The sequence below is a fragment of the Seriola lalandi genome, unplaced genomic scaffold (genome assembly GCF_002814215.2).
Source record: "Seriola lalandi dorsalis isolate HSWRI2012SDOR001 ecotype SW California unplaced genomic scaffold, Sedor1 jcf7180002055008, whole genome shotgun sequence".
Taxonomy (NCBI): domain Eukaryota; kingdom Metazoa; phylum Chordata; class Actinopteri; order Carangiformes; family Carangidae; genus Seriola; species Seriola lalandi.
The window spans coordinates 4192479-4207755 of NW_019525551.1; the positions used below are offsets into that span (position 1 = coordinate 4192479).

The 15277-nt window shown below is 41.9% G+C and overlaps 1 protein-coding gene across 5 annotated transcripts in view; it reads left to right on the top strand.

Annotated features, from left to right (window-relative positions):
- Positions 1-15277, top strand: part of LOC111647737 (kinesin-like protein KIF21A) — a 59140-nt gene extending 43863 nt beyond the window's left edge. For 2 of the 5 annotated variants that reach the window (XM_087171497.1, XM_087171499.1), the window contains 11 exons: positions 602-659; positions 1883-1937; positions 2031-2233; positions 2865-2990; positions 7114-7250; positions 7720-7894; positions 8863-9027; positions 9870-9987; positions 10243-10413; positions 11300-11499; positions 12900-15277. In XM_087171497.1, coding sequence (XP_087027623.1) covers positions 602-659; positions 1883-1937; positions 2031-2233; positions 2865-2990; positions 7114-7250; positions 7720-7894; positions 8863-9027; positions 9870-9987; positions 10243-10413; positions 11300-11499; positions 12900-12990 — 1499 coding nt within the window. In that variant the 3' untranslated portion in view covers positions 12991-15277. Of the gene's footprint in view, positions 1-601; positions 660-1882; positions 1938-2030; positions 2234-2864; positions 2991-4627; positions 4760-6020; positions 6096-7113; positions 7251-7719; positions 7895-8862; positions 9028-9869; positions 9988-10242; positions 10414-11299; positions 11500-12899 lie in introns of all 5 variants that reach the window. The other 3 variants (XM_087171501.1, XM_087171498.1, XM_087171500.1) reach the window with 3 other exon arrangements.

A 15277-nucleotide genomic window follows, 5' to 3' on the forward strand; every position in this document is an offset into this window, starting at 1 on the left:
ATCTGTCTGCTGGCCCTTCACTTCCCTTCATCTGGACACACTGCTCTTCCCCCTCTTCCTCCTCACCATGTGCTACAGCCTCCATGCTTTAGCACCCTGCTAACCCCAGACCCTTCCACAGGAACCATACAACATGGATGTTTTAGCTCATCGGACCCTGTAGGTCAGCTGAGCCCATCCAGAGCAAAGGACTAATGATAACTTCCACTCCTCCACCTTGTTGTCTCATGTCGGGTCTTTTACCTTTTGCCTCAACTCGCCCACACATCTCTCTCTTTATAACCGTCCCCACCTGGCCACTGTCTGACCTCTGACCTTTCACCTTTTTCAATCCATCTGATCACATTGAGCTCAGTGAGGACCAGTTTCTGTTTGTGGATAAAACGGCATGGCACTGCGCTGACATCGTCCTCATCTGCTTCCCTCGTTCCTTTTTTGAGAAAATGAAGAAAACTGTTCACCCTTTAGTGAAATAGAAAAAAAAGGATGAATTATTAAGTCTTAGAGAGGTGTTCAGAGAGTCGTTTAGCAGTCATCTCAGTCTCAGCAGCCAAGAGGGTATTTTCTACTTCTAACATTAGTCATTGATCTCATTTAACAGAAAACGGAGATGATAGCAGCAGTGATGAGTCCGCCCAGAGCCCTTCAGCTGAGGGAACGTAAGTTTATATTTTTATTACATTGTTTTATGTTACAATATAATATTCTACTTTACTCTGTTAAGTCATATAAAGCAGCGGTTCTTAAACTAGACCACAGTTTGACACATGAGACCAAAGACTCGCATCGGATCAAATGTTTACTTTTAGATGTCATACATTCTGTCATCGCATTACTTATGGATGGAATTATAGTGAAAATTCTCTTTTTAGCTAGGGACCCCAAGGAACCCCCTAAAGGACCCCTGGGGGTCCCTGTACCCCACTTTGAGAACCGCTGATATTAAGAAAGGTTACACTATGCTTTGTTGAGTAACATTAGACGAGCAGAGATAAAAACCTATATCAAACATTATGCAAAAGGATCCACAATAAGTGAACAAAGGCAATAAAATATGTAAGGAGAATAATTAAGGATGAAACAAAATAAATAAAACACATATCAGACCAAAGGCTGAAACAATGACGTGCGTTTTCAGAGGCGATTTAAAAGTTAATGAGTTGAAACATCTGAATTCAGTCAGGAGAGTGGTGAGGGGCTCTTATAGCAAAAGCCCAGTCACCTTTAGTCACAAACCTTGAGCTTGGGGTGTCCAGCAGGGCTTCTTCCACAGATCTCAACTCTTGGGTGGAGACACACCATGTCAATGTATCTGAGATATGATTAAATAGAATTAAACAATTTTTTTTTTTTTTTAAATCAATCTGAAATCTAACAGGGCGCCAATGTAGAGAGGAAGTACCAGAGTAATGTGACTGTACCTGTTTGTTCCAGTAATAAGACGAGCAGCAGCAGTTTGTACTATGTACTGTCATGACAAGATTTTATGGTATAGTATATAACTTGGTTTATTGCGTTTATCTTATGTTTATGTTTAAATTCATTTTATGTTATGTTGAGGTATTTAATTTTACATTTATTTTGTATTATGTGGGATTGTTATATATACTGTTGTTGTATTTATGTTATTTTATTTTTAATTGTTACATTATGTTCATGTCATGTTTCATGTTGTGTTATATGATGTTTTATGGTACGTATTAAAGTATATGACATTATTTTGGTTTGACTAGGCCCCCTATGTGTTTATATGTGATTTCATGGTTCCTTTTTTCTGTTTTGTACATTTAGGTTTCAAGATAGGCTCATCTTCTATTGTATTATTGTGTTATGTTGTTTTTATTAATACTCACATACAGTATGAAACTCTTTTTTCTTCCAGCACTTTAGCATCAGATCTCATGAAACTCTGTGGAGAGACCAAAACAAGGAGTAAGGTATTACACAGTTTATTGTGTTTATGCCTCAGTTTCCACATAAACCCATCTTCTTTTTAATCCTAATTTTCCACCTTCACCTGTGCTGCACAGGCTCGTAGGAGGACCACCACTCAGATGGAGCTGCTGTACGCAAACTCTGACTCTGCTCCCGACGCGCCCACCGCAGACTTCTCCAGTCCGATGCTGCCGTTAGCTGAGACACCAGATGGGGGAGGAGACACGGACACGTCAGGCTCATCAGTCAGGGACTACACAGCTCTCTCCCCCGGCTTTTCCTCTAAAATGGGCAGCATGTAAGTCCAGGCCCGGCACTCTTTGCTAACACATTAATTGCTACCTCCTTGCTGCCTGCATGTTTGATGTTGCTGCTTCATCCTCTGCTTCATTTAATCTTGTTTCACATTATTCATGAGCCTCCTTACATCTGTACCTTCCTCCACCTGAGGAGTTGTTTGACGTAAAAGCATGCAGACAGGAGCAAATATTAACATTTGTATGGCCCCTGCATAAACTACCTTTCTAATCCCTTATTACAGCTGAGTGACACACTGGAAGCAAATAGACTAACAGAGCGCTTTAACTGGCTTATGAAAGGCCATGCTTCAGACCTGGGTGTTCATTGACTTGTATATAAAAAAGAGCCTTGGCTGACAGCAATCCATCAGCAGATACAGTAGTGCAATTATATGTTAGAGTAGCACAAAACCTGCACAGTATCCTCAGTAGTTAAAACATGAGCTTGGCGAAGAACCACCTCTGTTTTGGGACTTTAAACATCAGGTAACTGTGTTTCTGTGTGTACTGCATGCTTCTTATTGTTGCCATTATTTTATGTTTGTTTCACATCCTTCTGCTGTTTTATTATTATTTCTGTATACTGTCTTTGTGTTGTTTGTGGATGAATTGATGAAACTGAACGCTCAGTTCTGGCTCCAGAACCTCGTCAGTGGTGGAAAGGCGAGCTCCGGAGCCTTCCCCGCTCTCTCGCAGGAAGACCTATGACAAGGCGTACGCAGCGGCTGACAGGGCAAAGGTCAAGGAGATTAAACAGTAAGAGCTTGGTGCCGATGTTGCGGCTGCAAAGCCAGAAAAATAAGCGAAATAACTTCAACTTCAACTCTATTAATACTTCTTCTCTCGATTTCCTGCTGTGGAGAAGCATGTGGTGTCAGACTAAATCACAGACGCTCTTCGCCTGGTGTGATAACCTTTGACCTGCCAAGTTCTATGCTGAATTTAACGTCTTCTTAGAACTGTAATAGTGATAATTGGTGATACCCTCTTTTCACTCCTGGTACATTTGACTCAAATTCAGTGTTCAACTTGCTAAACAATCCCTCTGCTGCTAAACATTTTAATTATTGAGGAAATCTCTGTCCTTTCCCTTTCCTTGTCTTTGGAGTAAATTTTGTGAGTGAAGGAGAAAGTGCTGGGTGAACTGATCATGTGAAGACAACTTGTATTTACCTGTTAAACATCCTGTCTCAGAGCTCCAACATAGTAGATTACTTTAAACTTCATAAGTGTGTTAATTATACTTTTGAATAGTAATCACTCAATATTTCTTTTTTTTTGTTGGCATGATGTGCACATGCTTACCTCTGTGCTTTGTGCACAGGAGCTGTTTGCCAACCTGACGCACGCATGGTCAGTGTGAGTGCATGTGGTCAGTTTGAGAACTGAATATCGCTGCATTCATGTCATATGGCAAAGCCAGTAAACGCCTCTTTATTACATGGCTGTTTGTGATTTCACAGAGAAGATGATCCATTATTCTTTTTCAAAGATTGTTTTTTTATTTGGAAATGTTTTCTTTGTTGATGGAGGAAATAACTAGGAAGTAGAACAGTCTCTGACCAGACTTGAATCAGGCTGCTGCAACATTGTGTGTTTTGTCCACTGGGCCGCCAGAACAACACCTGACAGAATAAACCCTTGAGGCTACGACATGGCATTTACCCTGCCACCACCCTCGGGCGAAACATGACATTTTTAATGGATGAGGATCTAATTAGTCCTTTTTTCTTTTTTTTTCTTTTTTTTTTACGCAGTGCTCACTGCACGAGCATTATAGCTTCACACATGCTTGGCTATTAATAGATTTAAGCTGCTGGTAGAAGATACTTTGATGAAACATGTTTTATGTCAGTAATATTTACATCTTCACACCAAAACCTCCAGGTCATTTTCCCGTGTTACAGAGAGAAACCTCCAGTACAATTTATTCACAACATGAAAGGAATGTATGTTGGACAGACTGTAAAGCCTTTTGATTTGGGTTTTATAAATAAAGTTGACTTGAATCGAGTTAATGCTGACACCAGACCACTGAATCCCTGTTTAGGCTTTTAGCTACTGTAAAATGTTTTCTGGAGCTCTGGTGAGGCAGGAACCTCTGTTACTGGATATGTTGACAGAATGATACTGGTCTGAAATAAAAATACTGATAAACCCAGTAAAGCACATCGAGCAGTAATCTTTACAGCTTCAGATGAGTTTGAACGTACAAACACTTTACTGTCAAGCTTTGCTGACAGTTGCTCCCCTATGACGTGAATGCAGCATATGCGTCCTCCTTCTGTCTTCATGTAGTCCTCCCACACTTCTGCCACCAGTGTGTAAACAGCTTAGCACACACTTTAATTATGCTGCAGCTTAATTGGCAGCCCCACTGTCTTCCTTCACAGCCCAGTCATCAGGAACCTGAAGAGCAGCCCACCACTTCCTGTCCCCCCAACCGCTCGTCCCAGTAACCACGTCGTCGTTTTTAGCCGTATGACAGGGTATCTGGGGCGTACTGCATGCGTCCTGCAGGATAAGTAAGAACCAAAGATAAGTCAAATCAACACTAGCCTGACAGAGAGTCAGATTAGAGCTGGGGATGAGGCCAGGGCCACTGCACTCCAGAATCTGTCAGTTCCTCAGATGTTGGCTAATGTCTGTTTCCTGTTAATGTAGCAATTAAGGACACATGTCGATATGTACAAGTACGGACACATTCTGATCATGTAGTGAAGTGTTGTCATCATTTTGATTATTGTGTAGTGTTTTGTAATCTAAGGTGCACACTGCCAGTACAAACCAGACTCTACAAGGGTCCTAACACATTACTAGTGGGTCGCGCATCTTAATGCATATTGTTACTGATCAAAGTAATACCATAGATCTGAAAATCTATGTTCCACCTTCCATGCAGTCGTTCTTTTCCATTCATTTAGCTGTAATGAATATAATGGAAATTGATTTAAACAGACTTGCAGGTGACAGTTCATCATAGTAAACATCTAGTTTTCAGATGCAACGCGATGATGTCAGGTGTTTACAGCCGTTTTCAACGACCATTGACCACACGCTGTCCTGCCATATACTAGGTTGTGACCTACTCTTGTTTTTGGTCAGAAGGATTCTTTATCGATGGATTTCAGGTATTTAAAAGTCAGATGCCAGAAGACTTTCATTTTTAATCCAAGAAAGAGCTTAATATCAAATTTATTTTTCCATCATGTCCTTGTTTTCTTGATGTTTGATAAGGAAGTGTTTTCAAAACAAGAGGTTTACAAATTATTTTCTGCATAATAAACACCTTTATACAGTAGTCGGTAGTACATTAAGATTTCAGACACTTTTATTTACAAACAGTAGTTTACACGTCTATCAGATTTAAAGCACTGAAGCAAAAAGTAGTTTATGTGCCATGGACGCAACTGCTGTGTTCCCATTGTGGGACTTTTTGAGGGCACCACAGAATATTTCTTCTTCTCTTATTACAATAACAAAACAGTTGTTCTGGTGTGACCTGAAATCAATGGCTGCATAGAAGGTAGAAAATGTTTGTAGCTGAGGTGTGCTACACCACTGGTAAGGTATAGACTAACGTTACATGATTGTTTTGATTTTAAAATACTTTATCATTCATGAGCTCAAACTAGAATTAGCTCTTGTTGAAGTTCAGTTGTACCAAATAAAGATTGATGAGGAAAAAATTAAGGAGCATGATAAGAACAGGAAGTAATTAGTGTTTCAGGAGCTATCGGGAGCTAATCAGCTCTCAGGTTTATTGGATATTCTTTTCCACCGCAGGATGGACGGATGCCTCCACCTGTCCTCCAACCACATCCTCCGCTCTGGTTCTCCTCCTCATTCCGACCCGCCCAAGTACAACTTTGTTTTTTATTTGTCACAAGGTCCTCTCAGACTTCACCTGTGGTGCTCAGGGCAGAGGTGAAGCTGAAACACAGATGCATATGGTGTGGGTTCCACCCTCTTCTCATCATGACCGACACTTGTGTGGACAAATGTCACAGCTGAGCTTTGCTGTAGGGCGGAGAAGCAGCTCATCAGACCGTCCAGTAACCAGAGCCTCCCAGAGGTGCCCCCCCCCCTCACTGCTGTGGTGTCCTTGTGCGTGAACCAGACACAACCAGTTAAATGTGGTTAAAAACCATGGATGGATATCCTCTCTGGGATCAGTGGATAATGACAATAAACCCAAACAGTGTAATCTTGTTAAGCTTATTACTGCTATCGAGCCTGAACCCTCAGCCCTCTATTTATTAGTCTTGTTTCATCTCATTGGAGCTTTTACTTTTCACTCTGCGGCTCATTTAAACCTCATTCATCTACAAGTCCTGAGTATCGACGTCTTGATCTGTGGCACACCACCAGCTCGTCCTGCTGCTCCTCTGACACTGACAGAAACAACTGTTACAGAGCAGTGGCTGTACAATTACACTATCAGATGCCAATTTGTCAACACAAGCAGCCAATTAGAGATCGATCTAAGTTCTTGTGATGCTTTCGAACTTGCATCCCATGATGATCCAGCACTTGTTTTCCAATGATCGTCCGTCTTTGTCTCTTTGGGTGTTTGTTTTAAATCTATTACGAGCTGGACAAGAGAAGCATCTGAAGACACAGCCGTATTTTTAGATCCTTCTTCTTCTTCAGCATAATAAGGGTGACTCTGTTCACAGCTGTCTCCTCATTTTCTTCTGGACTGTTACTGTCATTTCTCTCTGTTTTTGATTTGCAGCGTTGTGCTGATCAGCCACGAGAGCTGCATGCTGTGCATGTGTGGGTGTGATTTAGCTCTGCGCTGCACTCAGATTTTTAGACAGGGTTATGTCAAAACTGTACCAACTGATGATGATGTGTGTGTGTATGTGTTTTCAAGGGGCGTGATTAACCCGGTGCCACCCACTAAAAGCAGCCGCTCGGCGACGTTGCAGTGTGTCCATGTGGCAGAGGGACACAGTAAAGCTGTTCTCTGTGTCGACTGCACTGATGACCTTCTCTTCACTGGATCCAAAGGTCAATACCCACAACCCTCCCTCCCTCCCTCCCTGCCTCCTTCCTTCCTCACTCTAACTCTTCCTCACTCTAACTCTTTTTATTTATACACTTTGACATGCTGTTATATAACAGCAAATAAAACCTGACAGGGACTAATTAAGATTTTCATCTGCACAGTATATAAATAAATGAGCTGATGAAATAAAATGGCATCAGACAGACAGTAAAACTCTTATGGTGGAGGAGCTTTTAAACATGATGAACTAGAAAACTATTGAAGGTAAATATACAGGCAGTCAGCTCCACAGTTATACCCACAGATAGATCAGCTGCTGTGTTTGGTTTTGTTATAAGGGAGAACCTGTACCATGCTGTAGGATTAACTTCCTGTCAGTCTTGATCTTGAGCTGTTGAGCTTGCTCCTCTTCTGAGCTCTGCCTGTATTTCTGATGATGCAGTAAATGACAGACTGTATGTTGTCCTGCAGACCGGACCTGTAAGGTGTGGAACCTGGTGACGGGTCAGGAGATAATGTCCCTAGCCGGTCACCCCAACAACGTGGTGTCAGTCCGCTACAGCTCCAGTTTGGTCTTCACTGTCTCAACCTCCTACATCAAAGTGTGGGACATCCGGGACTCGGCCAAGTGCATCCGAACTCTAACGTGAGTGTGACTGTCTCGATGCTCTGTACGGTGGCCCTGAGAGCTCAACACACTGCTAACAGACAAAACACAAACCCATTCAGAAAACATCTTCATCAGTTTGACAACACATGCACTGCAAGTACTCACAACACAACCAAAGTGTTTCCAGCGGATACTTAAAGGTGATGAGGGGGCGCCCCAGTGGTTCCCCTCGTCGAGCGCGTACCATGAAGGCGTAGTCCTAACCGCAACGGCACGGGTTTGAGTCCAACTTGCATCATACATCATACATTCATGTGCACTTGTCCAATGCTTTTAACCTCAAAGGTCACAAAGCATTAAACAACAACAAGTTCATCACTTTCTACTGTCCCCCTGGAAACATTTCAGTCGTGTTGTGAGTATTTGCAGTGCATGTGTTGTGATGTGCATGTTTTCTGAATGTGTTTGCAGTGTGTTGAGCTCTCAGGGCCATCATACATTTGTCTTGTCCTTTTTAGCAGAACTTCAGCACGACCCTGAGACACTGTATGTTCTCACCACAAGCAGCTAAACAGGACACACAGGTTCACTCATGCCATTACATTTTCCATACACGTTGAACTCACATTGAACTCCCTGCAGTATGAGCTTGGTTATGTTTTGCTTTATTTACTTTATGTTTAAAGTGACAAGAGGTGTAGAAGGAAATGTATGTATTTGTCACCCTTGTTTAAAAATCTGTGAAAATATACAAATGTGTTAAAAGTTCCTAATTCTTCCTAATTAAATCTTAAAATAAAATATAGCGCCAGAATTCATCAGTGTGCCTTAAAGCTGCAACACTGTCATCTGTTATGAAAGTGTTATGAGATTGTGTTGCTGCAGCAACAGCATTTAATGATTTCATCAGGAATTCTTGACAAGATCACAAGTCTGGGTGAGTGGAAGAGTGTTGTTTTTCTACCTGATGTAGATTCCTAAATGTTTCATACACGTGTCCTCAGGTCCTCTGGTCAGGTTAATGTTGGGGATATCTGTGCGTCTAGCACCAGCCGAACTGTCGCCATCCCAGCAGGAGAGAATCAGATCAACCAGATCGCTCTCAACCCCAACGGGACGGTTCTGTACGCCGCCGCCGGAAACTCAGTCCGAGTCTGGGATCTGAGGAGGTGAGCACAGGGGCATTATATAATGTTAGTGATGTGTTTCCGGACACTCAGCAGGTGACGTGTATATTGAGATTAACACAAACATGCTGCCATACTAAATGTTAATGGAAAATTAGATCAGTCATTTTAAACTTTGAGACTGTTTATATTGGTAAAAGTAGTACGTTGCCCTCTTTCTTAAAGAACATGGAAATGTGACGATTTTGTTGTAACACTACACTCAAAATAAAATTATTAGTCACCAGAAAGCTGCATTTTTACTGTAAGACAATGTCAGTGCAAAGATTCTGTTTTGTGTATTGAAAGCCAGACTGACATGAACCCTGCAGGCTGTGTGTTTATCATTCCCACCACCTCTTCTTCACTTCCCACGACACCTCTGCACCACTGTCTGATGAGTCACACACACACACCTTGAGTTGATAACAAAGCCCAATCTGTTTTAGCTGCAGACTGTATGAAAACCTGGCTGGTATCTAATCCATCCCTGTCATCCATCGTTAGCTGACTGCTGTTAGTTTTGATGAATTGCCTTTTTTCACTTTGAAAATAAAAACAGCTGATAACTGACAGACTGACGGACAATCTGACCTGCAAGAACACACTAATTTACGCTGAGATTGAACACTGCTAACTTTATTCACCGACTTTGTTTGCCCTCATGAAACCTTTTAAACATTATTGGGCTATTTCTTCAGTAAATGTCTAACAGTTCACCTGCTGTAACTTAAAGGCTAAAAGTGTTTTGTAATGTCATGTGATCAGGTTTCGTGTTGGCCAGATTTATACACTGGGATTTTTACTGTTGAATGGAAGCATTGATTAACATTTGTCTCTGCCAGATTTGCCTCCACTGGGAAACTTACTGGTCACCTCGGTCCAGTAATGTGTCTGACCGTGGATCAGTCCGGAAACAACCAAGACCTGGTGATCACCGGGTCCAAGGACCATTACGTTAAGGTGTGTTTCGTGTGTGTGAGTCCTGGTGAAGACGGCATACATTTAGACTCTTTGTTCAGCTAAAACATCCAGGAATGCAAAACAAGGACAAGCCACATCACACAACATTTAACTGGTTGCCTTGAGTGTAATAAAAGTAATATTGTAACTGTAAATAAAGAGCTGCTGCATGTTTCACTTGATAATAAAACACCCTTTGATTTCACAACAAAGGACACATGTTCCACCTCTAACGTGTTGTTGTGGTTGTTGCAGCTGTTTGATGTGACTGAGGGCTCTCTGGGGAGCATCAGCCCCACACACAACTTTGAACCGCCACATTACGACGGTATCGAGTCTCTGGTGGTGCAGGGGGACATTTTCTTCAGCGGCTCCCGAGACAACGGCATCAAGAAGTGGGACCTGGACCGCAAAGACCTGCTGCAGGTACTGGATGAGTTAAATGGTGCATATGGCAGCAAATACATCACAAAGATAGACTGAGGAGACTGAGCTGAGTGCTTTACGTAGTATAGGAAGAGGGAATAAGAGAAGGTATAAAAGAAACAGAAGGGAATGTAAAAAGAAAGAATAAAATAAAATAGAAAGTATATAAATATTTATAAAACAGAACAAAAACAGAAGAATAAAAATACATTTTCAGTCTCCCAGATACAAATGTATATCTTGCCTATATCTGAAATTTTTATTTTATTTTGTGTTTTTTGGCTGTTTTTTTGGGGGGGCTTTTCCCATCACTACACCAACACAGCACTTTGTTCAGCTGTGCTCAGTGGATTACTTAAGATAAAACTTTGCCACTGTGAACTTTCAATTATTAAAATAATGCAAATGATCATTCTGGAGTTTATTTCTGACAGTTTAGACCACAGTTCATTTCTTGTTGTGTCCTACTGATAAGCATTATTGCCTTTTCAGATGTTTCCTCCCTGGTATATTTGTAAAGTTAAACACTGATTTTACTATATAAAGTCTCATAATGGCTGACACACTACTTCAAAAGAACAAAAATACATGAGAAAGAGATTCTGTCATGAGTCTTTACATGAAAAAGTTTTAAGGAAATCTAAATTTCAGAAAGTCTTCGCAGCAGCTGCTCAGAAGAATTCACTGGAGCACACAAATGAATTTTACTATCACAGAAAATAACTTTTCATCTGTACAAATGTCTTATTGTTCTGCAGAGAGACTTTAATTTATCTGCTCAGCTGTGAGAGAACAGACTCCTCGTTCAGTCGATGGTGAGACCGTTTACAGATTAGACTGGTCTCAACCTTTTCATTCAACCCACACTCGTCTCTGTCTCCATCAGCAAGTCCCTAACGCTCACCGTGACTGGGTGTGTGCACTGGGCGTCGTCCCCGGCTCCCCTGCCCTGCTCAGCGGCTGCAGAGGTGGGGTGCTCAAGCTGTGGCACACGGACACACTGGGGACCCTCGGGGAGCTCAAGGGTCACGAGAGCCCCATCAACGGAATTTCTACCAACAGCAGCCACCTGTTCACCGCCTCAGAGTGAGTCACACACACACACACACACACACACACACACTTTAAGATAGTTACGCTTTGGCTTCAAGATAATTTACAGATACAATTTTAAAATGTTGTTTTCTACACAGTAGATTTCTTCATTCACTTATTCACTTGCCCCTGACTATTCAAATGAAGAGCTGCACAGTGATGTCCCTGGTAGACCTCACAGAACCACAGACTCTCTGCTGGTCACTTCGCCAAAAACTCAAACTTGCCTTTACCAAGAATCTGTTACTACCCCCCTGATCAAGTTTACAGCTCTTTGCTTTTTTAAATTTACTGTTATGATTTTTTACTTCTGCGTTTTTCTGTTGAAAACAAACTGGATCAATTCAGTTGGGATGACATGGACATGTTCCTGAGCTGCAGCGCAAAGCAGGAATTGAAAAGCACCAAATATGATGTCAGAAAATAAAATCAGCCGTCAATGAAAGAAAGCCAGAGTATTCATTTTAACTCCAGTAAGGGTCAGAGGGGGTGAGTGTTTATTGATTTCTTCAGATTTTCTACAGTAACACAGCAGATTGTTACGTTCTCCTGTGTTACCAAACTGTGCACTGCTGACTCAGCGTTGCTTTGAATTCATTTAGGTTGAAAAATACACACAAACAGAAACTGGACCAAAATACTTCAAGGATGAGGATTATCATTTATTGTTCATCACTGTCTCAACTGCAGCAGCTTCTCACTACTTGGCAGCACGTCAACTTTCTTGCATTGGTTTTTCTCCTTCCTACTTTGCTCTCTTTTTCTCTCTGATGTTTCTTAGCATCGGCCTCTAGCAGGTTGGTATTAGAGACCCGCCTTCTTGTCATTCAGCAACCAATCATTAAGACAACTGACCACAATCTGACCATGACAATATGTTAATCAAAGACAAAAACTGTTAAAAGAATAAGAACAAATTGAGGTAAGAAAGCATCAGTGAAATGCCTTAGAGAAGAAATAGGTGTGGAAACAGAGGGCGACTCTTGACCAGAGTCCATGACCTAGAGTCAGTCAGCACCCAAGCTGCAGTTTCAAAAGTTGGATCCTTTGCCCTTTAATTTGCAAGTGACGATCGTTTGTAATGTGACACAGCTGTCATCTGTCTGCATGCGAGCAGTGCCAGCAAAGTGCTTTTGTGAAACAGGACCCTGGAGTGTAAAACTTGACAGGGGCACAACCAGGAGACCTTGTTTTGATGACCTGAGGAGCTTGGTGTACCTGTTTTGGTGAAGTCATGATATATGTTGGAGCCAAATACTAATTTATGCTTTTTGAATTCAATCAAATTGTGATTTAATTTAATCCTAAAGCTCTGAACCAAGCAGCTTGCTCTCTGTGCACCTGGTCTATGACTTCCCTGCCACTTACTTTTGTGTGTTACTGTCTTGCAGTGACCGGACAGTGAAGATCTGGCGTGCTCGCGGTGGACTAGACAGCACCTTAGAGACGGTTGACAATGCAGACGAGGTGGCAAGTAACTGAATGCAGCGCCACCCGCTGGGTTTGACTCTGGAAGGACATTAACAGCATCCTTTGATGCTGCTTCCCTGCACTTTGACCCCTACCCTCTGACGCCCAACGCTCACTCCTGAGAGACACACACACACAAACACACACACACACTGTCATTGCCATGTAACCTGCGCCAAGAGGAAACGCTAAAGTAACGTTGTCTCAAGAGTAACTAACACAATAACTGTTTTGTTAGACTCTGTACTCTCAGAGGCTCCTGCTAATCAGACTTAGTTCACTGTATTGTTAATGAATCTTCTCTCTCTCTGTTGCGCTGTAGGCAGTTCTTCACCCTGAATCTTGACAGGAACTTGAACTCACAAGACGATTATTTAACACTCAGAAAACATCTCTGCAGCTCAGCATATATTCAGCGTTGTGCCAGGAAACAATGCATCCACAGACACACAATTACCCAGGGGAAGGGTAGCAGTGTGTGTGGTTAGATTAGATAAGATATACAGGAAGTTGAGTGTTAGAGGAGAAAAAGGTGGCAGAGCTAACAGGTTGGTAGCTGGTCTTCACAACCCAGTTCTCCAGTTTCTTGGGATTGTTTCTCTGCAATTGAAGCAGAACCAATGTCCCCGCGCTCCTTTTCCCAATGAACAAAAGTGGCTTTACTGTATGTGAATAAGACAAATCACCCTTCACCCTTAACTCCCCACTCCTGCTTTTGTGCTCTTCTCTTTTTCAATTTCTGCAGCTGCTTCAGATCAGCAACCAAAATTGTGCGACTCGTTGTCTTTGCTGTCCTGCACCGCACTCGTGAACAGATCACGTCACGGCAACACTCCCACTTCACACAAGAGTTTGACATTTTGCGAAATGAGATTATTTGTTTTCTTGCTGAGAGTTAGAGGAGAAGATTGATACCACTTTTACATCCGTCATGTCATGGGTCGTTATGTTAAACGTAAGCTATAGCCTTAGCTTAGCATAAAGCCTGGAAACATGGAGAAACAGCTAGCGCTAAAATTTGCGTACCAGCTCTTCTGAATCAATGACTTACACATTATGTCTTGTTTGTTTAATCCGTACAAATGTGTTAAAGTGTAAAATGACAGTTTGTGGTTTTACAATAACTATTTTTTAGCCAGGCTCAGTAACTTTCTTTTCCTGCTCCATTTTTACACTTTGGATTTTGTTGGATTAAACAAACAAGATGTAATAACAGTTAGTGACCTTTGGCGGTGCCGTTACCTGTTTCCATTGCTTATGCTAAGCTAAGATAACTAGCTGTAGCTTCATGTTCACTGTTTAGACATGATAGTGGTATTAATTTTCTCTTCTAACTCTGTGGAAGAAAACAAATAAAGGTATTTCCCAAAATGTTGAACTATTCCTTTAACTTTTGAGCACTTGTGAAAATAGACCTAATAAGTGTTTGACGTAAACTTAATCTTTCTTAAATATGAGCAGGTTCAGCGTTCGAGGATCTTCTACACTTGTTGTCCATGTTTCATCGTGTGTAAAAAAATGTGTGTTCACTCCTCACACGTTGCTATTAACGCTCACATGAACCTACACTGCTGAGTTGTCGTCTAACTTCCACGCTGCTAAGTCGTGTGCTCACCTTCTTCCACCCTATAAGAGGGCTTCGAGTCGTGGACTCCGGGTGAGGTCCGCTCGGTACCGTAGCATTGTGTATGTGTATATATGTAATAGTATTTTTTTTGTTTTGTTTTTTTGAGAGGAGAGTCCTTCAGACTCTGCCCGATTTGTGAGCCTAGCCACGTCGACTGACGTCTGTCTCCCAGTTCTGATCCTTGTGGGGCCTTCCTGGAGACTCCGTGGTCTCCCTGATGTAACTGATCTGTTTGTCACGATTGTGTGCTGTCACTTTTGAATGTTCAGTGAAACAGCAGCTGTAGGCGTTATTCTAAATACATATCTAATGTATGTAAACAATGTATTTAAAAACAAACAAAAAAAAAAAAAACCTGACTGAATGTTAGTTTTGTGGGACCACCGGCCTGAACACGGTCTCATGCCGAGAGGACCAGAATTGGCAGGAAGACTGACGAGCGGCATCAATAATGCCAAGAATAGAGCTTTTCCTCCAGTGAGGTGGCGAGTTGTGTTTAGTGGCCTATGGTTAGTTTTTCTTTTTCTTCTTTTCATTTGTTATGCTGTCCCTGTTACACACATCCTGGGCGTTCCCCTCTGGAGTTTTAGTTGCCATCCCCACATGGCAGACTCTGTAGCGATTCTAATGTCAGATGCCTGGTGAGAATAAACGCCATCTGTCAAAATCAAA